Below are 26,650 nucleotides of genomic sequence, written 5' to 3' on the forward strand. Positions count from 1 at the left end.
CAGATAAATAAAAAAACTGGCTCATTCCTTTTAACCACTTCTTAGAGTCTAAAGGCTGGCATTACAAAGGAACTTGGTGAAAGTCTCAAATCGCTTTCAGATATCTCACCAATGTCTGAAAAGGGAGAAAATGGAGGAAAACCCATCAGGATGTGAAAATTAAGTTCCCATTTTGATTGTATCTTTCATTAAAGGCATGTGAAACTTCTTATAGGAATACTTCTTTATAATAAGTTGTTCTTATTATGTTTATCAGTTTATACACAGCTGTGGAACTTGACGTCAGGGTGCCAATGATCCTTGTAGTCCATGTCAGTGTACCTAGGCCCATGATATTTTCACTCCTGTCTTCCTCGTGACAAAGCCTCCACTGTAGGCAGGGATCAATGGAGGCTGTACAGAAATGTAGATTGATTCTCCATGTATGACTGCATATATGAATCGCCTCAAGATGTGAAAAAAGCTTTTTCGCATAATTCTAATAATGCCACGGGTCTGATGGGTACATTTGCAAGAGAGCAAGACTACTCTTATGCTTAAAACAAAGACCAAGAGTCTCGTGTTTTTTTGTATTTCCAATTCTTAATTTTTCATTTCTTATCCATTTCTCTACAAAAGGGGCATTTTTTATTTTTTCTAATACCCTGTGTGAACCTGTTCTGTGAATGTACATTGTGAGATCTCTGGGGCAAGTTTTTGAGCATGAATTAGTGCATGATTTATTACAGACTGTCCTCTCTGCCGCACTCTATACAAAACCAGGGTATAGTGACGATATCATAACAAAAGAGCATACTGCATCAGTCTTGGTCAGCCAGGGTCGGTAATCACTGAGATTCTGTCACATTTATATTCTTCTTTCAGATCCTGTATCCTGAAGAATAAGGGGATGAGGCAGCAGAATTACAACTGCTTCTTCTGACATAAAAATACTCTGTGCACCCCCTCAGTTGGAAATTCTTAGGCATTTCCATCTGAATACAATTCTTTCAATTAGTCCCTGATGAATGGCTGCTAGTAAGATGAAGGAAGACTGAGCTGTATTTTAATATTTTCAACATAAGTAAGTAAATAAATGTGTCAGTGAAACTCTCAACATGAGCACATTAAGCTATTATTAATAACATATCCATTTATATGAACAAATAATTGCTTTCTAGAGGTAAACATGTCTTCCAGAGGCTATTAAATCTCCATGAATTTGAAGAGTCTAAAGAGAAGCAGACTACTGTGTGCAAATGTCCATACTGTATGGATGAAGTTGTTGTTAAAACAACAGGAGAACCACTTAGACTTGTTAAATAACAGTTGCTCATCGATCACATACACCTTTCATTTGCTCTTTCAGACCAGACATAAGAGTGCACAGCTCATGGGCCAACCGTCCAAGAATGCAGCAGATGAAAGCAAGGACAATTACAAGCTTAAAAGAAAAAAAGAAAAAAAAAGCACAGTAGAAACACACAAAAAGTCACCTGAATATTAGTATTTCTAATTACCCTAGAAACAGGAGGAATTTCATCACCTCCTACATGAAAATACAGTCATGCCTGACAGATGTAAGGTAGTAAGATAATAGCATTACACGACCAAAGTACACCTGGGACATTCTTAAGAGCAGCTGAAGCATGGTATTGCTCAGTCCTTTGTCTCTAAAAAATCCCTAGAATCCAAAATATTTGGTAAATTGTAATGAATGTTAAAAAAAAAGAAAAGAAACCATCTCAAAACTTCGTAAAAAACAGCTGTCCACAAGTACCCCGCATCTAGTGCCAATTCAGTGAGCACGAAATACCTTGCAGACATCGCCTGTGGTTCCTGTTGGGGCTTACACTGGAAGCTAACAGTGGCACTAGGGTTGCCTTAAAAGCTGGCCTTCCTGTATTTATGGTGAACTTGCAAGTCCAAGCTTAGGCAGGGAGAAACACATTCCCTCTGGGAAATGCTGGGCCCTTATGCCTCAGGATGCAAGGAAAATCAGCCTGCTGTCAGGCGTGTGCGGCCAAATGTCCTGCAAAACATGCACTCGGGGCTTCCAGGCTGCTTTACACAGAGTTGGGGTGGTTGAGTTGGGAGTTCGCAAGCCCTGAGAGTCCTACTTCCATCTGGGTCTCAGGTGAAGCTCTGGAATGTCCTTGCCTCTTTCTGCACACCCGGGAACCAGCAGTCCCTGTTCAGTCTTCAAGCCTGTACCCTGCTTTTCTTCCAGGACAATCCCACCAAGTTGCCTGCCCAAAGCAACATTCCTGGGGTTTTCTGACTTGGCTCCCAGGACTAATCTTGTCTTCAGTAAGCAGACCTGTGAGCCGACTCATTAGGAGATTTGGAAGCCTGCCCAAAGCATCAGACATGGTGAGGCTGCTCTGGAACATGAAATCCTGGGAGCACTTTGCAGCTGCTGCCTGAAAGCTGACATGGAGCAGGACAGCAGCCGAGAGGGATGTTTAAAACAGTTGGCAGCTGTCACGATCTTGTGGAGTATATTTTGTATTGGAAACACCATGAACCGTTGTTTCTGAAAATTAATTTTTGTTTGGAATTTCTGGCTCATGGGAGAATCTTTCTGTTTTGTTTTGAGTTTCTAAAAGATGAATCAGAATGAAACCAAATTTCATAAGATTAATTTCCCAGAAACTGGAAACCATGGATGTTGCTCAGCCAGCTCTTCTTCTATCTGTAACTTGGGCAAAAGGATCAGCCATGTTCATATTTGGAAAGGCTGGGGATAATACAGAATACTAACCTTTAATGGCTGGTGGCAACTTCAATACTTTTAAAGTACTATGTTTTAAAATAATGCAGTACAAAATACTGCTTCTCATTAGCATACAAATTGGTTTGTTAAAATCTTTAAATATATTTACATGATCATTAGCTTTGCTTACGTGGCAGGGCTGTGGAAGGTGGCAATAATAAGCATTTTTGTGAGGGCTTCCTTTTTCCCACTTTCCACAAACTCTTGAAATTCCTATGGGAGAAAGGTCCCCTTAAAATGCCCTACTGATGAGAGTGTGACTGAGTAAGAATATCACAGAGTCTGCCCCTAAGTATGTTAATTATCAGCTGTGGGAGGATCTCTTAGACACACCAGCCTGCATCAGCTCCAGGGCTGCCTAACTGAAGGAGAAACCTTGCCTTTTAGCAGGGTGCTGGCTAAGTGGATCAAACTATACTGCCATGTTATGAGCTTGTCTACCATGTAATGATCTGCTTACAGTGTTGAATGCCTAAACTTACTTTGTGGTAAAAATTACACAGAATCTCTCCCAATTTGTCATCATTTCATCCAAATGACAAGGGAGGGAGGGAGGGGAAGAGGAAAGATACCAAAAAGTAAAAAAACAGCAGAAGAACAAAACAGAAAAGGAAAGAAGGAAAAAAAATGGCCAATACTTCAAAACCCAGTCATCCCTCCTTGCCTTAAGCCTTCCTGTTTTGTCATCTAATCACTCATTCCCCTCCTAAACTGTCCTAAAGAGGTCCCTTTAGAATGCCTCCTATTTTTGACTGCTGCAGGTTTTTCACAGTATTTCACTGTACTATTTTCTTTACCTTGTACTGTATTTTTTACTGTACCTTGTACTCTATTTTGTTGGGAAAGTGTGATCAGCACAGCTGATGAACTGTAAGTAAAGCAGCCGAGAATGCTAGCTTGACGCTTTAGCTCTGAATCTCACTTTGTACAGGTAAGCAACTTAAGACTTAGGAAACCTGAGGTGTATTTAAAAAAAGAAAAAGTGCAAGCATCCATTCGCCGTAAAGACATTATTTAATATAGCTTTATGGGTGTGCTTAGTACTTATTTTCCCAGGAATCACATTAGCAATGCTTGAAGGGGCCAGTAAAACAGATGTGTTTTAGTGCTGGCGGAATAGCAGCATTCCAAGGCTGGTTTTTGTATTCTTTCAGTGCTAGCTTGCTAGCTTTCTAAAGGAGCCAGAGTCAGCTTATATACATTCAGATTATATACAATCACCAATTGGTATGGATATGTGCTTTAATACCCTCTTACAGTTCTGGACAGTATAAGCACAAATACTGGTGTATGAATTTTAATAATTTTTAGGGCTAATAAAGTCCAGGCCAAGTGAAAAGCAATTCACTTCAGTAGGGAAAAAACCCCTCTTAATCAGTCTTCTCCTCAGTCTCAGTGTACTGATTGTAAATAGTTTTAGACGGGGCTAAAAAAAGCATAGCAGCAGTCTCAGGTAAACACTTAATAGACGAGTATGCTGTAATGGTTGTTCTTGTTAAATTTTTTCAGGTTAGTACATTCTATGAAAAATTAAAAACAAAGCAAAACATAACAAAATCTTCCCAACTTCCTCCCCTCCCTCTAATTCTGGTAGGAGATGTAATACGAGGCGGATAATCCATGAAGGGAATCAACATTGGGGAAGACATTAATACATGTACAAACACCCATATTTCCTCCTTATGAATGCCCTTTATATGACAGAGCTGTCTAAACAGCACTTAAGGAGCAACAGCAAAATGCTTGACAGACAGGCGTGGTAAGTTATGGCTCAAAACATTTGCTTGCCAGACAGAAAGGGTGACTTCTTTTTCTTTTTTTTTTCTGAAAATCCTTTAAGGTAAACTCACTCCATGTCCGCTGGCACACAGCCATTTTTCTATAAGCTCATATTACAATGCTGTATTTCTAATGGATTGGGTATGGTGCTTTTCCATTTTGCTAATGAGAAAAGCTAAAGGCCATTACTTGTTCTGATTAAGATCCCGAGGGAAGAAATGTGATGTGTATATTACCAGGCCATATGTAAAGGAAGTATGTGGCATTTCTAATCAATCAGATGAAGGGTAGACAGAAAAAGCCTTATCCTGTGACTGCAGAGGAAGAAGATATAGGGGGGAAAGGAACCATAGAAAGTGTCTTTAAAAGGTGACTTACGGGAATCAGTTATAATGATATTAGTATGATCAATGACTACAGCTACTATCTGGGAAGGATGTAATTACCAAAACGAAAACTTTCAAATGGGAAGCCTGATCAAGGGCAGAGGTACTGTCATATTTCTCAGAGCACTGTCAGCTCTCATCCAGGCAATGTATTACCGTGTCCCTCGCAAGCATTACCATACCACCAGGTTGAGCTGTGCTTCCCTGGGGTGGGAGCAGACCGAGGGAGCGAGGGGTTGCGAAGCTTTGCATCCAGCTCAAAAACATGGGTAAGTCTTGGCCCAAAGGCAAATTCAAGGTAAGGAGAGGCAAGGCTGGGAAAAGGGAAAGTGGAAAAGAGAGAAGTCCCAGTCATGACTGGCTTTAAGGAAAGTTTTGCAGTGGTGCACATTTAAAAACTATTTCCATTGAAAGAAAGGAAATGTTGTAGACCAGTGAGCTATTCATTGTAAAGGAGTTTAAACAAAAAAGAATGTACCAAGAGATGCACTGCTCAATTTGCAGAAGGATACTCTGGAATATCTGCTAAGATGTTTCAATATGCAGTTTCTACATGTTTAATCCTGATGTTGTAGAACTTTTTCAAAATTATACCTGATTGAAATACAAAGTTTAGAGACATTTTTTCATTCCTTTTTCAATGGCTGCATAGTTACAGCTTGAAAATGCTACAAGATACACGCTCCAAATGGCAAATAAAATGAAGAGACCTTGGAGATGGGTGTTCTAAGAGAGGACAAGATCCTTCAAATGTGTCATAATGCGTAGGCAGAGCTGTAGACATATTTTTAATAATATATTAATTTCACAGAATATTATAAATCACTGCTGAGCATTAAAACTGACAAAAATTCTAACATACTACATCCCCTCAAATGGAATTCCATATGACAGATTAATGAAATATTACTGTCAATGATGGCAAAACTATAACAAGCGATAAGGACAGCAGGAAAGAGTTTCCTGCACAATCCCAAATCTGTATTAGGGCATCTAGCTTTCCTGTATGGGACACCACTGCTTCTTTACAGATACTTGGGAATGCTTCAAATCGATCAACCCAGGAATACAAGAAAAGGCTGTAACACTTTCCCCCATATGCTTTAAAAGAATAGTCACAAGAAACACTGGGACTGTGAATCTGGAAAACATCTTCAACCCTTCTTTTCATCAGGATGCAATACTGAGAGATGTAGTCTCTTAGATGTCATTGGTGACAAGCCATGGATGCCACATACAATGCTGAAAAAAAATAAGAATCACAGCTGAGAAAGCCCATCTACAGCTACAAAAACTGAATTTCAATCATCTTTAGCTTTCCTTAAAGGTGTATATTTAAAAGAATTCTACACAGGCCCTAACAGGATTTTTCAGTGAACTTTTCTGATCCCTCTGTTCCAATCATGCAAAAAGGAACAAATTGTCCACAAAGGCACCTCAGCCTGTACAGGCAAGTAAACAGGATGGGGGAAAACAGCCTGGCCTTTTTTAAAGCCTCAGCCCAGTCAGAGAATTGTTCTTTTCAGGAGGATCTTGCAGAGTATGTATTTCTAGGCTAGGTTGTCCTTTCTGGTTCTTTGATGCACTTCTGGCTTTGGCACATGGACTGATTGGAAAGCTCAGACATCTTCATTCTGCACTGGTGCTCATGGATCAGCAGAACGGTCCCCTTCTGCTTTCCTTTTACACTCAAAAAAAAGATTAAGTGCTGTGCAAGTATTTGCAATGGAGAAAGTCCTAACTGCACGACAGATTTTCTTGTCCAAGAACATGACAAAGATGACAAAGTGGCCATTTTTCCATCAAGTAAATTTATATCAACACCTTTAAAACCATAGGACTTTGCATGATTCACCTTACAAAGAAGGATCGCTGCTGACATATAAGTGTTATACTGAACTGCCAGGCCTCACTCCTAAAATACAAATTAGCAGAGCTAACATTTAGAAAGTGTAAAACTGGCTATTCCTGAAGCTGAATAAGGGCATCTGCAGATTCCTCTCACTTAGTCACTGATGTCAGGGACAATGAATTTAATCTTAGGATGGAGGGGGGTGTGGGGGGTGGCCTGCCAGCCTGTCCAGCCGTCATATCCCCTAATAGCCTTGAAGGAATTGTAATCGTGAACTGAAACAGCATCTGCTTAACTGTCATCCTAGCCTTAGGACTGAACTTTTTGCTTGTTGTGAAGGATCATGAGAAAGACTACACAGAGCGTGAAGATGAAAACAGAGTGAGATTAAAACCATTAAATACAACCACCAAGACACAGCTGTCCATACTGCTAGTGAACTCAAGGAAATATAAATGCCAAAACGTATTTGACATTCATGATGGATTTTGGCATGGCAATTTAGAACATTGAGTTGACTGCAAAATTCTAGTTTACAACCTTTTTCATTATTATAGAGGACAGATTATTACAGATTATTCAGTGAGAAGCAAATAAATTTCAATGCTAGGCACACTGAAGAGGTAAGGAGTAAAGCCAAATCTAACCAGAACTGGTAAAATCTACTCTTTTCTTACTGGGAAGAAGGGGCCAATTAGTTCAGCTGCCATGACCAGAACAGCTTACGGCAGACCATCGTGCCAAGAGTCTAGGCTTTACCTCAGATGTCCTGCTTGCATTAGCAGTATAGCTGAGCCATCCCTGGGTTTGGAATAGGAGCTGCTGTCCATGCTATAAGAAAGACTACACTGCATGGAGTTCATTTTCCTCAAAGGAAATCAAAGGTCTTGCATTAATTTGCTTATTTATTTAAGTGGTTCTATAAGGTTTAATTCATGTTTTTAAAGCACTTTGAGAATATAAGGTGTAATATATATGCTGCTGTTGTTGTCAGTTGTTTTCTACCTCAGGATGTCTCTCAAAAGACTGGAGTCTTGTTAAGTTCAGGAGGAATAGCAAATGCTATAGATTCCCCCCTGTATCACTTGTACTTTGGCAAAAAAAATAGAAACATTTGGCAGAAATCTGCATATGTCCAGATGGAGTTAAAATATTGCCACAGAAACTCCACAGCTACGTAAACTTAACTGCCTAAAAAAGAAGTGTTTCAAACTAACAGTAAGTGCTGCAATTTCTTAGTTTGCAATGGGCCTAACTCTGCCTGCAAAGATCTCTATGGAATAACTACAGGCCAGGGACACTAATCCTTTACACTTCTGTGCCAGACTTGTAATTGCAATCATATATTACCATTCCTTGGAACACATATCTAATAGTGTATGCAATAAAGTAAAAATCCTAATATTTAAAATAAACTCAAGACGATGCTGTGATGCTTAAGCCATGTTTTTCCTTTTTGAAACACAAGAAAATATAATGCTGCTCATGACATTTGTACGAAATTAATGAAAAGGAAAAGTGGATTTATAAGCCTTGAAATGTATCATTCTTTTCTTTGCTTTCTGTTGCACGTTAATTACTTTAAATGTTTTGATCAATCATTTTCTGATTTCCAACTCTGTTATATAGGATAGAAATTTCAGGAAGGTCAGTGATCTTCTGCTCTCAATAGTTCAGGCACAAACTATACAAATATAATAACTCCTCATTCAACCAGTGTCCATACGCCAAATGGAATTTGTTTCTACTGCTTCCCTACATCCCATAACACATCAAGGAAATTTGAAGTTGTTGCTACTTGTATTATTTTCTACTTACTAATAAACTTTGTGTTAATACGATTAATCTTCTAAAAAGTGTAAACAAAAAAAGATATCCTTTTTCTTACATCAAAGTAGAAAGCCCCAATTAAAATAAAATACAATGAATCAAATTATGGCCACCTTGATGAAGCAGCTATTTATTACCAGGAAACTAAAGTTTCTGAGAAAAGTCCATTATCTTCACAGGAAACCAGCCCTACTAATACCTAGTTAGAAGCACCTGCATGTTAAAAGAACAGCAGGAAAATAGTTTTTGCTAGAAAATTACCTTTGGCTACTAAAATTTTGAGCACCAGTTTGGATTCTGTGGATAGACTAGGCAAGATCCATGAGCGCCAATGCAGAATGAAGATGTCTGAGCTTTCCAGTCAGCCCATGTGCCAAAGATAGGAATACCATCATATCCAAATACTCACTTTACCTCGTTATTATATTTTTGTCAGTCCTGATTAGCACTGTCAAAAAAGGTCATTGAAAAAAGAAGAAATAGAACCCATTTTTTAGCCCAGTGCAGGTGTTTTAGGTGGGAAGGGTTGGCAGTAGAGCAGAATCAGGGTAAACAGTACAGCAGGAAGGGAATAGTCAGGTGCCTTAGTGGCTGGGAAAAAAAAGTCAGTTTGGAAATTATAACATCTTTGGTCTATGCTGCAAACCCTGCATACAACAGTGGTTGGCAGACCAGAGAACACAAAGAGCATGACGTTTTTGCATAAGTGAAATGAGTTTGTGTCATAGAAATATTATACTGATTTGAGGGAAACCCCTGCAAGAAAACCACACTCAGCACAGGAAAACAGGGAGTTGAGGCTGGCGAACGTGCAATCATTTGGCCATTTAGCTACAAAACTCTTAAGAAACTGGCTGTTGCTATATTACAACTACTAAAACTAAAAAGGCAAAATTAGAAGCATACAGGTGTGCCTACCACACTCAAAAGCCATAACGAATCCCAAAGGACAGAGCAGTCCTCCACGGGACTGGAAAAGCATGTGCTGCTTTGAGATACAATTGCTCCCTGGACCCATTCTGACGTGTTGCAGCTCTCATCTGCCACACAGTAGAAATCTGCCGTGTTCAACAGTTCATTTACCTTGCTAGAAAAACAACTCAATTCAGCAAACTCCCAAATTCACTCAATGCAGCTGCTCTCAAACCTCTTGTTACAGTTTAATGAAATGTGCTGACTGAGCTGTTTCATAGTAAATATTAGTTATAGCAGAACTCTCCTCCCAAATTGAGTCTTTTAGGAGCAAGAGGATTCTACAGCGCCATAGCACTGACACAGAATCGCCCATAACTCACAAATAATAAAATACCATCTGAGGGCACAAAGGTTATTGCCATCAGCAGCTCCCTATGGAATTGTAAATCATTTGAACAAAGCTTACCCTTTTTTGAGAACTGCAGGCTGAAATCACTGTATATACAGGATCCCAGTGTCTTACACAGTGTATGAAGACTGCCCCTTTAGCTCCTTCATTTAACCTTGCTTCACAAATGAGTGAACCCCGAACAGGCTGCTCTTTCCAAATGAAAATCAGAAAGATACCTCAAAAGCACTGGCAATTTGTCTTAGAGGAAGTTAAACCTTTGGGCTACCAGCTTGCCAACCATCTGATAAGCCATGTGGATTAACTGTGAAATGCACTGTGCACTGAAGTTCAGTGGGATACGCTATGGGAAAAGGCAGCGATATTCAATGGAATATTATTTTTGCAAGCATCTGCAGGTCCAGGCGTTTGCCCAACACACAGGTTATGTTATTTCTGTCACTGTGATTAAAATAAGAAAAATACTGAACATCCTTCAAATTAAATTCACTTTCAACTCCATTGTATGTGTTTTCAGTAACATGGCAACATGTCACCTTCAGAAATACCGCAGCATCTATAATCTTGTGTTTCTGTGAAGTCCCACTGCCCCTGGAAGTGAAGTTTTCCCTATGAGAAAACACTGAGAATGTAAATCAAAGGTTGGTGCTCAGAGTAGAGACATTTTGCTTAACAAAATGTACCCATCCAATTGAAAAAAAAAAAAAAATGCCAAAAGCAAGCAGTATACTTACTAATCCACACAACACATGTTGAAATGAGTCAGTCTTAACTCTTGGTCCCAAATGGTTTTTTCGAAGTGAATACTGTGAATGGTCACTTGCAACATATGTTTACTCTTTGACTGTGTGAACTTCAGACATTGTAAATAAAGTTATTTTGATGTACAGCTCTTTTCTGAGTCTTGGTACATCATGCTTAGTAAACATTTTTAAAAGTTTTAATAATTTCCTGAATTCTCAGTACTTAAATGAATAGAAAATAAAAATGAAATTATTATTACTTGTTTTAACTGAAATAACAATGTTTCTTTGCAATGAAAAACAGAGGTTGGAGATGAAAAAAGGCTCTTAGACCATTGTTGTGTTTTTGTGTCAACATCTGAAAGTCCCTCCTGAGGATTTTAAGGTGTTTGGCCCAGTTGAGTTCTTGATGTCCCAAACAATGACCTTTTCATGATTCATTTCAAACACTAGCCTAACTCTAAATATATTACCAATTTATGCAAGATATTCAAGTTATGCTTTCCCTATTTTACTTTCAGATCCTTATTTATATTGTTAGCACCATTAAAACCATCTCCTCCTTTCCTTGGATGCCCTTCACATAGCTACATTGTGTTATAAACTACTGTTGTCTATCACCTTCATGCCCTTTTCTTTCACCTAAAGTTTACAACATCTGTGATTGAAGTTTATACAATTCAAGTACTTCACCTCAGACAGAACTGATATTGTGTGAAGGACTGCAACAGTGCTTAGCAGAAACTAGTTGTTCTTCCATATAATTTATCATGTTGTTCTTTTCCATTAAGGATACAGACCCTTCAAGGATTTCAGGACTTCTTGCTGTGCTTACATGCACTTGTAGCATGTGGAGACATGACCACAGGATTGTTTCCCAGCTCTTGGCAGGGAAGAGCTGTGGAAGCACCACCTCTGGGAGACACTTCTTGCTTTTCACATGATCACAGTTTGGCAAAAAACCCCTCACCTCTCTAAGATCCTCAAACTTGTTTTGGATTACAGAGGCCCCACAGAGTTTGTCTGCACCACTGATGATTTGGATTCATTACTTCTCTGGAAAGCCACATTCATCATTTCTGTCAGAATCACCTGAGTCTACTTTAAACACAGGCAGGACAATAAAAACAAGTTTCATTCTAATAAGGCAGAGTTACATTCTTGATTACAAAATAGAAAACATGTTTACAAAAGAGAAACACATCAAAAAAATACAGATGACAGACCGGATATTAAGAGTACTTTTGTTTTCCACCTTTTATTGAGTTTGTCAGTTGTAGGTGTGGCAGGATGTTTCAAACCTAGAATTATTTTCAGCTTTTTTTAACCTATTATTTGTTCCTCTTTTCTACTTCCCTGTCTGTTAAATAAAGAGCCTCTTTCAGCTAAATCTTATACAAATCACTAAAGCCAAACCAAATCAAACTAAACCAACCTTCTCTCCCCCAAACCTGCCCTCTTATTTGTGGCATCAACACAATTTCACATGAACGTGTGTGAACATATACTTTTTTCCTCTTAACATTCAAAGTATTTAGGGGAATGATCTACTAGTAGCTAGCAAAATGACTTCACAATCTTGGTTCATCTCTAGCAGACAAATGAACAAAATTTAAAAATGAACAAAAATTGCTGAGACTATGACTAAAAGTGAGCCTTTTGGGGGAGGATATGCTGCAGACCACTATGCCAGATACTACAAGTTTTATGGCTTTCGGTTTCTATTCACTATTGCAAAATGGTGAATCACCATGGCTATCACTAAATAACAAACATGCTTTGGAAGAGGTGGCTTTGAACTATATTCCCATTGTCCTTCAAAGTATCACCAGGTAGCACTTCTAGAAATCACAAAATAGAACTGTAGCAGTCATATGTAAGAAAATATATGAGAAACAAGCCTTTAAATATTCTAGTTCACAGATATGTGGAAGTCAGCTGCAAATTAACTGTATGAATGATATTTGTCTGATGATGAAAATAAAGTTATATTAGTCATGGCTCTTCTAGCTGATACTTTTTGCTTTGCTGATCCATCACTGTTGCTTTGCGTTGATTTAACTTTTTATCACCACAATCAGGGAGTTGAGTCTTACTCTGAAAGGGAATCTGGGCTAATGTTGCGTTGAGTCAGTAGCTGATACCTCAAAGACAGGCAAGGAGTCCTCAGCAAAAGCACTTGTTCATTTGTGGAAGTGTCGTGTGAAAGTAAAATTTAACACAGAATAAAAGCTACTGACATGTTGGGCTCATATGAAGGGCTGCTTGAACCAAAAATGGAATTCCCTCCATCTGTGTTTATTCTCCTTTTACATTCCCCTTCTCTGCCTGTGGCAGGCAGTGGCTTTGAAGGTAGGCACACTTTCACATAAAGGCAAACAATAAACCACTACCAACAAATGGTAGGAAAGCAAAGCTGAGTTCAGAAGAGAAGGGGTAACACACAGAAATGGGATTTTATAAACTCAATTAATTCAAAAATACCATGTAACCACAACTATGGTCAAACGTAGACTGTGGAACCCATGCTGAGACAGCTGATTAGAAAGAGCCTCCTCTACATGAGGGCTGATCACCCAAATTCTTACAAGAGTCTGTGGGACTTCAAGATGGTCCAAAAAGGGAAAAGATCACATCTTTCCTTGTTGACTCTACCAGGTATTTGGCCTGTACTGTCAAATTAAGAATTTTTCCACCCTGCTGCTGCACCTGCAAATGTTTCTTTATAGAAACGTTGAATCTATTTTTTTTAAGATTGCTAACCTATTTGTCTCAATAATATTTAGTGGCAGCGAATTCTGCAAATTGATTAAATGATTCATCAAAAAGTTATTTGTTCCTTGCTGACTGATTGGAATCTTGTGCTTTTCAGTTGCACTGAGTGCCCCTTTTTTATCTCAAATTATGTATCAGGCAAATTGGAGCTGCCTTTCAAGAGGCTGTTTGGGAAAGAAGGTGCAGGAGGAGTTACTTGTTTTTTATAAATCTCGAGAGAGCCTATGCTGTTCTTCTCCCTTCTAACCAGAATAATTTCTCCTTAAATGGATCTCCTGGCCCACATGGCTCCATGTTGTTAATCACTTGCATTTGCTCTGGACCTTGGCTGAGTAAATGGACAAGGATGATCTTAGTTTCAGCCTGAACTGAGCTAATTTCATTTGCAACGGGTTCAGTCCTATATTTTCCACACAAACAGTAACTGAAACAGTCAGTCAATAAATAAAATAAAAGAGCTTTAAGATTAACACCTGATAACGTGAAAGGCACAAGACTGCAAAGATACTTTGCTCCTGTAACTCTCCAGGGACCTTGCAACATACAATTAGAATAACAGAGAGTGCTTTTTGAACAAGGATCTGAACATCAGGGGAATGCGATGATGTTTCAGCTTCATGTAGCTGTAGTATGTGCAAATAGAATTGCAGATTAAACAAGGAAAAAACAACCCTATCTAACAAAGCAGTTACTCTGCCAAGGCCTTTAGGTGACATTTTAAACCACCAGTGACCATGGAGTATCCAAAGGAAATAAAAGATAAAAAACTTATAACAAGCTTGTTGTTCCATTGAAGGGTTCTGGAGATATCATCAAGCTCTGCTGGCAACAAAAAGAACTAACAAAGTGAAAGATAAGACTGATGTACCCGCATAACAAGCCTGTTATTCCACTGAGAGATTTCTGGTGATACTATAAACCAGGAAAGCTGAGTTAGGGTGGTTTGCAGTTTCAGCAGAATCCCACATTACGTCAATGCAGTTCTTCCACCTGACTGCATTTTTAATACAGAGGTATCCAGAACAATTAAACAATTTTTTTTAGGTTTTTGTTTGTTTGTTTAAAAAGTGCAATGGAGAGCTTATTTTGTAAGTTGCCTATTACGTATCTAAATTAGAAACTGAAAGCTGAGTGAACTGTCTGCAAGCGTGAAGAACAATTAAGCAGCAGAGTTGAGCTAGCAGTTTTAGTAAGAAACCTGGCTTCTACTCACTCTCCCATGGGTGTGGGCCTCAAAGGTTTATGATGAAACAAGCCTACAGTAAGGCAGTTCCAAAAGAGAGGGGAAAAAAGCTGGAATTACCCCTCTGCCAATGAGGACTAACAAAGGCTGCCTCAATCTGTTGGATGAAACTGGAACCCAAGTGGTATCTGAAATGGATGCTAACAGCAGGGAGGGGAGAGAAACCCAGAGCAAGAAAGTGCAGAACAGAAAAATTCCTTCAGGAAAGAGCAGCAGAAGAGGAAGAATAGAACAAATCTTCTTCCCACTGAAGAGATGGATTATTGCTGCTGACGGATGGCCAAACATGGAAGCGCTGCAGTAAAAGGCAGCTGAGCAACAGGGACTGAAAGCAGTGATCAGACTGCTCAGTTTTTATATTTCTAAAGGTTTTTGTATTATATCCATTCAGGCATCAGTCACAACTTTATTAAACCACGAAACAGGTGTCAGATCAATGGCTCTATCGGAAACATTTTGAATGACAAGCTGATAATGGAACAATTCCACCCTCCATACATTATTAAACACATACTAATGCTGCTCTTTCAATGCTACCCTTACAGACTCACTCACTCTATTCTCCCTCTATGGTACATTTTTTAATAGCAGACCTAATTGTAGATGAATATTACATAGGAAAAACAAGACTTACTGTAATAAATAATAACAAACTAGTAAACAAATGAAAAATGTCAAGGTTAAAACTGGTTGTCTGTCTTCACATTATGCCTCCTGGCATTAAAATTTCATTTAAATACAATTGTAGGAGCTGAGGCTGGGTTGTCAGCCTTAATCAGAACATTCAGAGTTATCGCCTTTTTGCTGTAATCTTGACATAATTTAAGCTTAGGTTTTCTTTACATATTTGCCCATAGCCAGCGCACCCATGTAAATACTTTCTGCTCTTTCTGAGTGAAGAGGTATGTATGAAATATACATATAAATATGGCAGAAATCACCCCTCTGGCAGATTCTCTGCTTAACTCCAGATTTCAGGCAGATTTGGGGAGGTGATCAGAGCAGCACACTTGCCTCTCAATTCATCGGTAACATAACCTGTATTTTCACTGGCAGAAATCAATTTGATTTTCATAAAGGCAGAAAGGAATTATGTTCTTGGTGGATGAAGCACAAAGCACAGTAACAGGGAGATACAAATGTTGTATGAAAATCTTTCACAGCACGTGAACATGGGATTGAGTTGCCACAAAATGCAGAACGTTACCTCCTCTCCTCCCTTGGTGCCCTGTACTGTCCTTTGGGCTGGAATACTTGCTGCAGCTGTATGTTTTTGTGAGGTGGGCAGTGATATCAAGTACAGATGGATTTGCAGCTTTTCACTTGGCCTGGGATCTTGACAGCGTTAGGGTATCCTCCTGATTAGAGGAGTGCTTAGTATAGCAGAGATGTCTGATTTTTTATGTAGACAATTCAATAATAGATAAGAAATAAAAATGTTAAAAAAGATAATAAAATAAAATTAAATACACATTCTTTGGGGGGTTTGGAGAGAAAGAAAACTTCTTGTTCCTATTCTTGCAAATGGTTTCCTAAACAAAATTCTTTGTGCTTTTTTGGGGCCAGTAACTGAAGGCTTCCCACAGCACAAGGGCAAGGCAGCTGGCTGTGAGTGGGGCTGTAGGAAAACTGCTCTTTTTCGGCTGCTGAATTGGATGCTTCCTGCTGGAAGTGAGCAGCCCTGCCAGCACTTAGCCAGAAATGCCCCCCCTGGCCTCATGACTAAATAATCAAGTGCAGGCAGAGATGGAGGCAGCTGCCTCTCGAATTCCCATGGGGTTTTGTATTGGGTTTGCATGGCAAGGTTTTGGTAGCGGGGAGGCTACAGGGGTGGCTTCTGTGAGAAGCTGCTAGAAGCTTCCCCTACATACAACAGAGCCAATGCCAGCTGGCTCCAAGACGGACCTGCTGCTGGCCAAGTCTGAGCCCATCAGTGACAGTGGTAGCACCTCTGGGATAACTTATTTAAGAAGGGGAAAAAAATCAGAGCAGAGATTTCCCTGCAGCCTGTGGGGAAGACCATGGTGAGGCAGGCTGTCCCCCTGCAGCCCATGGAGGTCCACGGTGGAGCAGATATCCACCTGCAGCCCGTGGAGGACCCCACGCCGGAGCAGGTGGATGCCCAAAGGAGGCTGTGACCCTGTGGGAAGCCCGTGCTGGAGCAGGCTCCTGGCATGACCTGCGGACCCATGGAGAGAGGAGCCCACGCTGGAGCAGGTTTGCTGGCAGGACTTGGACCCCGTGGGGGACCCACGCTGGAGCAGTGTGCTCCTGAAGGACTGCACGCCATGCAAGGGACCCAACACTGGAGCAGTCTGTTCCTGAAGGACTACAGCCTGTGCAAAGGCCCCATGCTGGAGCAGTTCATGATGAACTGCAGTCCATGGGAAGGACCCACACTGGAGAACTTCTTGGAGGACTGTCTCCCGTGGGAGGGACCCCACACTGGAGCAGGGGAAGAGTGAGAAGCCCTCCCTCTGAGGAGGAAGGATTGGCAGAGACAACGTGTGATCAACTGTCTCCAAGCCCCATTCCCTGTCCCCCTGCGCTGCTGCAGGGGGTAGGTAGAGAATTCAGGAGTGAAGCTGTGCCCGGGAAGAAGGGAGGGGTGGGGGGAAGGTGTTTTAAGATTGGTTTTATTTCTCATTACCCTACTCTGGCTTGGTTGGCAATAAATTAAGTTAATTTTCCCCAAGTCAAATCTGTTTTGCCCGTGACAGTAATTGGTGAGTGATCTCTCCCTGTCCTTACCTTGACACACAAGCCTGTTGTTGTGTTTTCTCTCCCCTGTCCAGCTGAGGAGGGGGAGCGATAGAGCGGCTGCGTGGTGCTTATTTGCTGGCTGGGGTTAAACCACGACAGGTTTTAACATGTGCTTCAGAGCTGAGAGATCAAAACTCAAATCCAGTTTTTGGTGTCGAAGCAGGAATTGGCAGAGGCCAGTCTTACTCAGGTAATTCGCCTCACCGAAGGGCTAAAGAGTGCTTCTCTGTGAAGGGTCTCTCCTCTGGAATTGCTCCAGCCTGGACAGACTATTTTAATCTTTTAGAGTGCATCAAAAGGCAGAGTAATTCCCACAAGATATGAGGCATGCATAGGCCCGTATGCTATTTCTCTAGCTTACTTGCTAGAGAATAGATTTTCTGTTGAAGCAGTATTTTAGAAACCCAGCATTCTTCCTGTATCAGGCAAGTTTAGATGTGGGCTTGAAGTCAACTCTCACTTAAGTGACCACAGAGGTCTGTTTTGGCTGAAAAATATGTTATGTTAATTAGCAAAATGGTTTGTCTAAGGAAATGAATGTATGAGAGCCTTTTAATAAAAACTGCTTTACATATTGCAAGCTTTTAAATTAAATTGGGACAGAGTTACAGCCAACACTGAGAAGAACCGTTTGTGATTTTTTGGCTTGTTTGCTTAAAAAAATCTGGTTGGTTTCTTGAAAGATAGCTGGTGGCTCTTTATGGCACCTTGTTGCACAGTTTTAAGGATAAAAGTAAAAAATATATTTGTAACAGAAATGTATAGTTCATATCTTATATCTCACATAAAACTTAGTCCTGCTAAGGTACTCACAGTAGCATGGTTTGTACTTGGCTCAATTCATCACGGCATTATGCTCTCAATGCTCCTCTCTCTGGACTGAAATTCAGACTTCAGAATAAATGAAGTAAAAATATCTCTAAATAAATCATATCTCTAAATAGGTTGTCCATTTTCCCCACATTTTTTTTCTGTAACAGAACACGTTAGGAAAATTTGATTTCAAGTCAGGATGGATAAATCCAACAAAACTGCTACTGGCAGCCCAAATCCTGAAGTTCTTCCTTTAATTCCTGACAGGAGGAATTCCTGATGACCTCCATGATTATCCTGCTTGCATGAGGACTTTAAGTGAATATGGTGCTGATGGCATTTTTACCAAGAGAAATCCTGTACGTGATAAAATAGGGTGTAATTTGAGATTTATGAAAAGCCTATGGATATTGTAACACCCATTAATCATTTACTTTTTCTTGCTCTTTAAGTTTTCTGTAAATGAGTTAGGAGTTTTAAAGATAGTAAACATAAACCTATATGGTGTACCTCTGAATGTATTTCAAGAAGTTATCAGGGAATGCTGTGACCTTAAAAGATAGGGCTGTGTAAAGAGCTAGGAAAAGGAAGGAAAAATATTCTTTCAGTTGCAGTAAAATAAATTCAGGATCTTATTATCACCCACTTGATCACCCACTGCCTTTTGGAGTCCTTCCCCTGCCTCCCCAAATGGATTTGTTACTATGGATTTGTTACTATGAGCATTGTAATAGTGGTCTCAAGTCGGAAGAGAACATTAGCTGGGAATTTTCTAGTTTGCATTAAGATGGCAAGAAAATGAGTGCAGAAGACAACGTCTGGTAGAGTCATGGAAATGAAAGTGACAGACAGAAGGAAAAATTCATAGGAGCTGCCCGGCAGCACAACCAGAATTCATTTTCCACTTCCTTGTCTTAATTTGTAAACACGCTTTTGCATCACAGAAATTACACACGCAGAAATTCTCACTAGTTCTAGTATTTCCTTCAATTTCATGTCTTCAGAGGGGAAAAATGCTGATACTAACTTTAAGATATAAGTCCTATTTCTTTTGATTGTTGAATGAAACATTTAAAATAATAGGAATAAACAACAAACCATCATATTTAAGTTTCATCAGAAATAAATACAGAAGTCTCAGATCTTAACAGAGTTTTTTTAAAGAAGGGGGAAAAGACACTAGAGTTAGAATTAAATTCAACAGATAAGAAAAAAGGAGAGGAAGAGAAGAGGATCAGGAAGAGGAAGAGAAGACCCAATACAGTGGGTTAAATTACTTTGTACAGATGTAACTTTATTCAGTACCTTATTCAAGCTAAAAAAACCCCCCACAACCAAATTTGGAAAACTGTGTTTCTATAGATTAGTATCAAGTAGTGCAGTGGTGAAATAGAAAAAAAATTCATAAGTGCTTAATAGATCTTTCACGTAATTATTATGTAAAGAGCATGTGTGCTAAAGACATAAAAGCGCAATCTTTATGCCTGCATTTTTGTAAAAATATACATGTATATGTAGTGTGCACACATTCACATATCAAACCACCATATATTGTGTGTAGGCCATTGTATTTTAGGAGCTTGTCAGAGAGTTTTAATCATTTTTATTGAAAGCATTTTTTGCCTTTCTCTGACTCTGGGGGAATTAATTGAGTCTGACTTACACAGCTTAAAGAGAAAGTAATTGTTGAAATATGCATGTTTAAATATAATATACCAGAAACACAGCTGACCTTGACCCAAAATCACATTTCTGAGCCTGGAGCAAACTATGTATGGCTGGCTGCTGTGGTTTAGAAGTCAGTAGTGGATCCTACCACGAAGCCAGAACTCCCATTTCCCAGTGCTATAAAACTTTCTAGATTGGCAAGCAAACAATTTCTGATTAAAAACCAAACTGATAGAGGAGTACTTCCATATTTACGTGAGAATTAGTACAGATAATTCCTGCTAAGTACAGAGCAGGTTTTGTTGACCTACTGTTTCACTACTCATACTACTTTGTCATTTCTGTTCTATAATACCTAATGCTGCCTGTATGATAGTTTTAGAAATATATCTGTAGATACGTGCTTGCGTGACATAGCAATATGAGGATATTGTTTGTGTAGTACATCAAGTTTGGGTCATGATGAAAGGCACTTTGATACGTTTGCCCAGACAGGGCCAGACATCTCTGGACATGGAGAAAAAACAAAGTAAACCACGGCAATATTAAACTGCAAAAAGGTGAAGCACTGAAAACCCAAGAGTAATAAATTACCCTGAGAAACTCAGTAAGCAATAAATGTTTTGCAATAGAGAAAGCAAATAGTATAATCTATGATCTTACCGTTCCTGTTGTGCCCAAGGAAAGGTGGTTCATCTGTTGGGTCAGAGGGCCCATCATGCTTGCTGGCTGCATTGACATAGTGTGGTCCATTGTTGGTGTTATCACAGCACCCTACAAACACACATCATTTACACTTCAACATTTCACTTCAAAAAAAACACCCCAGCATTCTCTAAATTAGTGAACCTGGCTGAAAACTTGACATGAATCTTAAAAGAGACTAATATATCTGTCAGAGGAAATATGTTTTGTTCTATTGACAACCAAGATACACACATATATTATTTGTACTCCTAATGAGGCCATTTTATGTCAGTTCCAATTAAGCGTCATTTTTTACTTCATTGCTTCTGACAAACAAATGCATATGTTCTTTCTATGATGAATGCTACTGTACATTGCAAAATGCCTGTCATTTCTATTTTTCCATTTCTTATATAGAACAATCTTACGGACAGAACACATATGTCCCCAATTTTCTCTGACTTCTAAAACCTTCAGTCTCTGAGATCTTCAACCTATTATGGTAATTATCTTGGATTTTTCCAGTCTCAATTAAGAACCCTTACTCATGACATTTTATAGCTGATTGAGTAAGACTAGCTATTGACAGTGAGTTTGGTAGTAACACCCATTTAAAACACATACACAGCATTTAAAAGCATTTTTCTTCTCTGCATTAAAAACAAAGACATTAATAACAAACAGCATATGAACTAAAGCAAGAACAAGTCTTTGAACAAAAATTAAACAAAAGACATGCCAGAGAAGCTTTGGAGAAAGCTTCTTTGCCATTCGTATTCCTTGGTTTTTGCTCTCCCACTCCCCAAGGTCCCATGTTGGTAACCTCATGCCTTAGTGAATTGTTGATTTTCTTCGGTTCTATGGTATAAAATGCTATTTCCTGTGTTGGTTAGAGAAAGTCAGTGAGAAACTGAGTGGTCTGCTCTTTTTCTTGCAGACAGTGAAATAAGGAAGTATTTCCAGCTATTTCATCATATGAAATAATAGCTCTACTTTGTGCATATGTATGTTTGTGTGCACACATTATAAATTTGCACAATCACAACATTACATCTGCTACAAAGAGTGGAAAATGTCGATGAATGTATTTGTTTAAAAAAAAAAGGAAAACTGTCATTTTTTCCATCACGATTACTGACAAAATCCACCTATAACCAGGAATTTAAAATAAACTAGTTCCAAACCCCAAAGCACACCTGTTCTTAAGTGCCTGTCTCGCATTTATGTAGAGCTATGTGACTGCATTGCCAAGGATCTGATTAGAAGCAAAATATTTCAAATTTTCAGTCGCAAATAAAAAATATAAATAAAAAATACTGGGGAAGTGCCAATTCAATTTTTTCTCACCTTCCAGCAATTTTTTGCCTATGCCCATCCTATCTGAGAAGTGTAGATTCTGCAGCGAACTCATTACTTGCATGCAATGGTAAGGAGGAGGTAGGCTCAGCCTGGTTAGTCCTTTTTGTAATACCCTCAGCTTGTTTAATGTCACACAGTGGATTACGTTTCTTGCACTGACAAGAGTCCCTAGAGAAATCTGGCAAATTACAGAAACTAGCCTCCACAGAATATCTGTCATGATTCCAAATAAATGCTTATAAAACAAGCTGATCAGTGTGCAAGCATCAAACCTGCAACACTTGCCAACACTTTTGCCTCTTTCTTGGCTATATTAATTTGCACTGGTTTACAAAGATTAACCCACTGATTAACTCATTCTAATGAACTACCACAGTGCTAACCTTCTCCTTGTTGGCACGAGTCCTTACGCATCTAGATAGCCACAAACTTTCATCACAAAATTTCATTCAGCATAGTAGAGTTAATATTTTATTCAAAAAGCCCTTCTTTCTTCCTTACAGGACATTTTTCTCTTTCATGCTGCTCCTCTCTTTTTGCTGAAAAAAATCTACCCTTCTGCTGAAAGAGTCTGAAAGCAAATCTGCAGGGCATACACTCATTCAGCCCATTCGGCAGTCCCTGCATAGTAGATACAGTGCAAGAGTCTGAAGTAGCACCATGCCCAACGAAAATGATGTTCCTGCTGTATGTTCGAAATCAGTGGCCTGGGATACCACGCAGCCAGACAAGGTCTTAGGGTTTGGACATCCACCTGCACTTTTTAGTTATGGTAAGAAATCGTAAGCTTTATGCTCAGAATGATCCATACCACAAACCAGCATTTTTACTGTACCAAACTATAAACGCTCAAACTAAATTTGTCACCTGATAAACATTTCTCAGCTCCCTCTATGAGCAATTTTCACCTTTGGCCTAGAGATGGAGAATGGTCTCAGGGCTTTCTGTGACAGACAAGGTGAGCTCCCACTTGTGATGTGTGATGGGGTAAGCAGAAAGTCACAGCTGCACCACAGCTTCATGCAGCCCCGCACTGCCAGCAGTAGTGGCTGCAATTAATTTAGAATATACCAAAGCCTTAAAATACCAAGTTTTCTTTGCAAAGATGTTTATTGCAAAGGTATGGTTGCAGGAACTTGCTGTGATTACAGATGTGAGAGGCTGATAGCTATTCCTGTGTATAAATTCAGGAACCTGGAAATGAAGAAGGGGCAGTGGTGAAGGAAGTCTTATGATTTAGTGTAGCAAACACAAGTGCCAGACACAGTGGAAAAATCTGATAGCAAATGTCTTTCAGTAAACAAGTAAGCAAGACAGGTTTTGCAAATAAACTATGTAAAAAAATATGGACTTGCGAGAAAAATATATCAAGGACAAAAAAATTGCTGAGAGACAGTAAACATATTAATTTTAAATAGAAAATACATATATTCTAGTCCCTAAACATATAAACATAAACCGTTTAACACGTTAGGAAAAGAAGTTGGGAAAACAAATCAAGTATTTGCAGCTTTCCTAAGACAGCTTAACGTGTTTGAAGCTGACAGTTACCTAGAGCAGAGAATTACATGCATTTGTCAGACCATTAATGCACCAGAGTTTGCAGAATCCTCTTGTGATCACGTAGGGAAAAAATTACACTTAATTAAGGAAATATCGTCTGGTTGTTAGTGTGACACCCAGCCTCCAGACCATAATGCGTTTCATAATACATGCTGTCAAGTCCATTCATATTCAACTTATTTAGCTGTAGAATACAATGTCTTGCATCAGATGTTGCCATCATATTAAAAGTAATTCGATTCTTTTCAGCCTATAATAGGTATTTCCTGATAAACATCCACTTGGCGACTGGCAAAGGCTACAGCAAACAGATTTTTCATCTTCATCTGTTTGGATGTCTGATTTTACTGACTTTGTAAACTGTGTAGAGAGACATCTTAGCATGGCATAATACTACTGAAGGCCCAGCTTAGTTGAAAAAACCTGTAGAAGAAATTATGATGAGGTTTTTGCCACTCCCTTTGCCAAAACAAGTAGCTGGCCTGCCAATTATTTAGGTCTGCCCCGTTGCCTCAGTATGATTATTTTTTTTATAAATCCTGGAAGAAACTGGTTACTATAATGACTTTTAAATTTGGCATGATACTATTGGCATATGACTGATCATACAATTCTGTCAATGTTATAGTGGCTTTAAAAGAAATTAAGATTAAGAGAGCAAATGGTAAGGGATCAATGACACAGAAGAAAATGCACGATTTTTGCAACACTGTAATAAACCCAAGACAAGTTCACTGACATATAGACTTTAATTCCTCTTCACTTTATTTGAAAGACCTTGCTGTTTTAAAATGCTCTAAGCCCTATGGATATACCTTTCATATAAGAAAACAAACATATTTATTTCAGAATATTTTCTAGTCTATCACTTGCAAAGAAAGAAGCCTGACTTTATCAACTACAACCATTGTACACTCCCTGTACAGCAACAAACTGAAATCACAGGAAGGACACTAAATACAGCCTGTTTATTATATTAAGTAAACTATCTTTAAGTACTTGCCAATACCAAAAGGCGCGAGCAGAAATAAAGTTTATGTTGGTGCAATGACACGTGCCACCTTATGTGCCTTGAAGGGTGGGAAAGTGACATCAGAAATAAAAAGTGTATTAGGGGGCTTTAGGAACAGAGAGTTCACTAGTTGAGAGATGCACTTGGGGGCCAGTGGGAGGAAGGATTAGTTAGTCCCAGCTTTCTAGAGTAATGAACTGTATTAAAGGCTTCTCTTTTATTCCAGTGTTCTAATACTGATATTGGACTTAAGGCACAAATACCAGCTGAATAAATAGTTTTTAAAGCTTACAGTAAGCATCTGCTTATTTTACAGTTTACTTTTTCTTTATTTAGGAAGTTTTAACAAGTTAAGCATGCTTACAAATTCTACTTTGTACATACTGGCCAATGTAAAGCCAATAAACATTGAAGCAGCAAACTTAGTTTTCGGATTTGTTTACAGATACGTTGTGCAGTCATATAGGCACCAGGTCATTCCATCTGAAAAGTTATTACCATACTACCAAGTGAATGTCTTTATGTTATCAAGAACATGCTGCTTCTTGAGGTTTTATTAAACTGAGTGAAAGGATGACTTTCCTTATACTTATCAGACAGATGTGTCTACCAAGGATTAATACGAAAAAACCCAACACGCATACTTTTTTTCAGGTAAATGTACTCTCTCTGCATACTGAATAAACGATGACCATATTTCTATTGATTTACTGTTCTGTCTAGATTGACTTGTCTCATCTCCTTGGGCTGCCTCTTACAGGCAGCAGTAAAAATAGGGTCCCCTTGTCAGAGCAGTGAGCCTGGTGAAGTAGTCTGAACTGGCTGTTAAGGGGCAAAACTTTCATGACTATAGTAGGAAGATTAAAGGTAGCTGTGAAATCCTCTCTGCCCTCTGTCATCAACTCTGCTGGGAATACTTTTTGATATTCCATGAAAATCAATTACATTTCAAAATCAAAGAAAACCTATTTTCCCTTTCTCAATGAAAAGTTACCAATTGTCTTGGCACTTACTAGCTGATCAGAGATTAAATCATGATTTGAGTATTGTGAAGAAGACCAGCAAATATCAGCTAATAACGTATATTCTGCAAATCTTAGGATTTGGTTTCATTTCATTACATTGTTGAATTTAAAAGCTTGCTAAAAATGGGGTAAAGTGAGCAGTAAGTCCAAACCCTGCATTAAATTAAAGCAGCTTTAATTTTGGAATGGGCAAACCCTGACACAGACCTTCACCAACTCCTGTTTCTACAGCAAGTACTAAACCACAACTTCGTATTGTAATATTTCTATTCTTTGGCATAAATTCAAATTCTTATCTGACATCACCTTCATACCTTAGTTGAATCTCCTTGGAGCAATGGACACATTTGTTTTCCCTTTCTCATTTTTTTCTGTATGTTTTTGAACTTCTTTCCTCAGCTGAAAGTATATGTCATAGGTCCAAGAGAATTACTACCCAGAAGTAACTAGTCTTAAAAGATCAAGAATCCAAATATAGGGTGGTAAATAAAGAACAAAGGTGACCCTTGTGTATGCACCACCTTTCCTACAACAGCTAAGGTTTTTGATGGTTTCTTTCGCATTGTCCTTCTTGCCTTTAACTGTAAGTCCTGTCTCCTAGTTTGAAATACAGCTTTTGATAATAGTAGCCTACATGTATAAATGCAGATTAAAAGGATATAGAAATGGGAACATCAAGAGATATAGAAAATGCAGGTGATGCAACAGGAAGAGTTTTGTATCAGTAACTGTGCAACTAAAGCAGTAAATAAAGCAACACCTGCAACTATATTGGTATCAGTTAATAAATGTATTACATCAGGGAGTACCACTGTGATATTATGTCAGTAGTTTATGCTCCTACCAGAGTTGAAAAAACAGTAAGTTTCATAGCATACCACTGTCTGTTAATCTAAAAGGACTTAAAAGAAGGAAAGAGATAGCATTTCAGTTGCAAACAAACAGTTGCCCCTGTCACTCAGTGCCCAAAGTGACTTTTGCATGGTGACTTAAATCTTTCCACCCAAAATAAAATCTCAAGAGAAAGGCCATTGAACAAAAGGACAATATTTATGAAGGGAAAATATACCTGA

At 38.9% G+C, this 26,650-nt stretch overlaps 1 protein-coding gene across 3 annotated transcripts in view; it reads right to left on the bottom strand.

The window, feature by feature from the left end:
• RBMS3 (RNA binding motif single stranded interacting protein 3) overlaps nucleotides 1-26,650 on the bottom strand; it is a 730,467-nt gene that overhangs the window by 19,939 nt on the left and 683,878 nt on the right. For all 3 annotated transcript variants that reach the window (XM_052797551.1, XM_052797566.1, XM_052797557.1), the window contains one exon: nucleotides 20,595-20,705. In XM_052797551.1, the coding sequence (XP_052653511.1) occupies nucleotides 20,595-20,705 (111 nt within the window). The remainder of the gene's footprint in view (nucleotides 1-20,594; nucleotides 20,706-26,650) is intronic.

The sequence above is a fragment of the Harpia harpyja genome, chromosome 1, assembly GCF_026419915.1.
Source record: "Harpia harpyja isolate bHarHar1 chromosome 1, bHarHar1 primary haplotype, whole genome shotgun sequence".
Lineage (NCBI taxonomy): Eukaryota > Metazoa > Chordata > Aves > Accipitriformes > Accipitridae > Harpia > Harpia harpyja.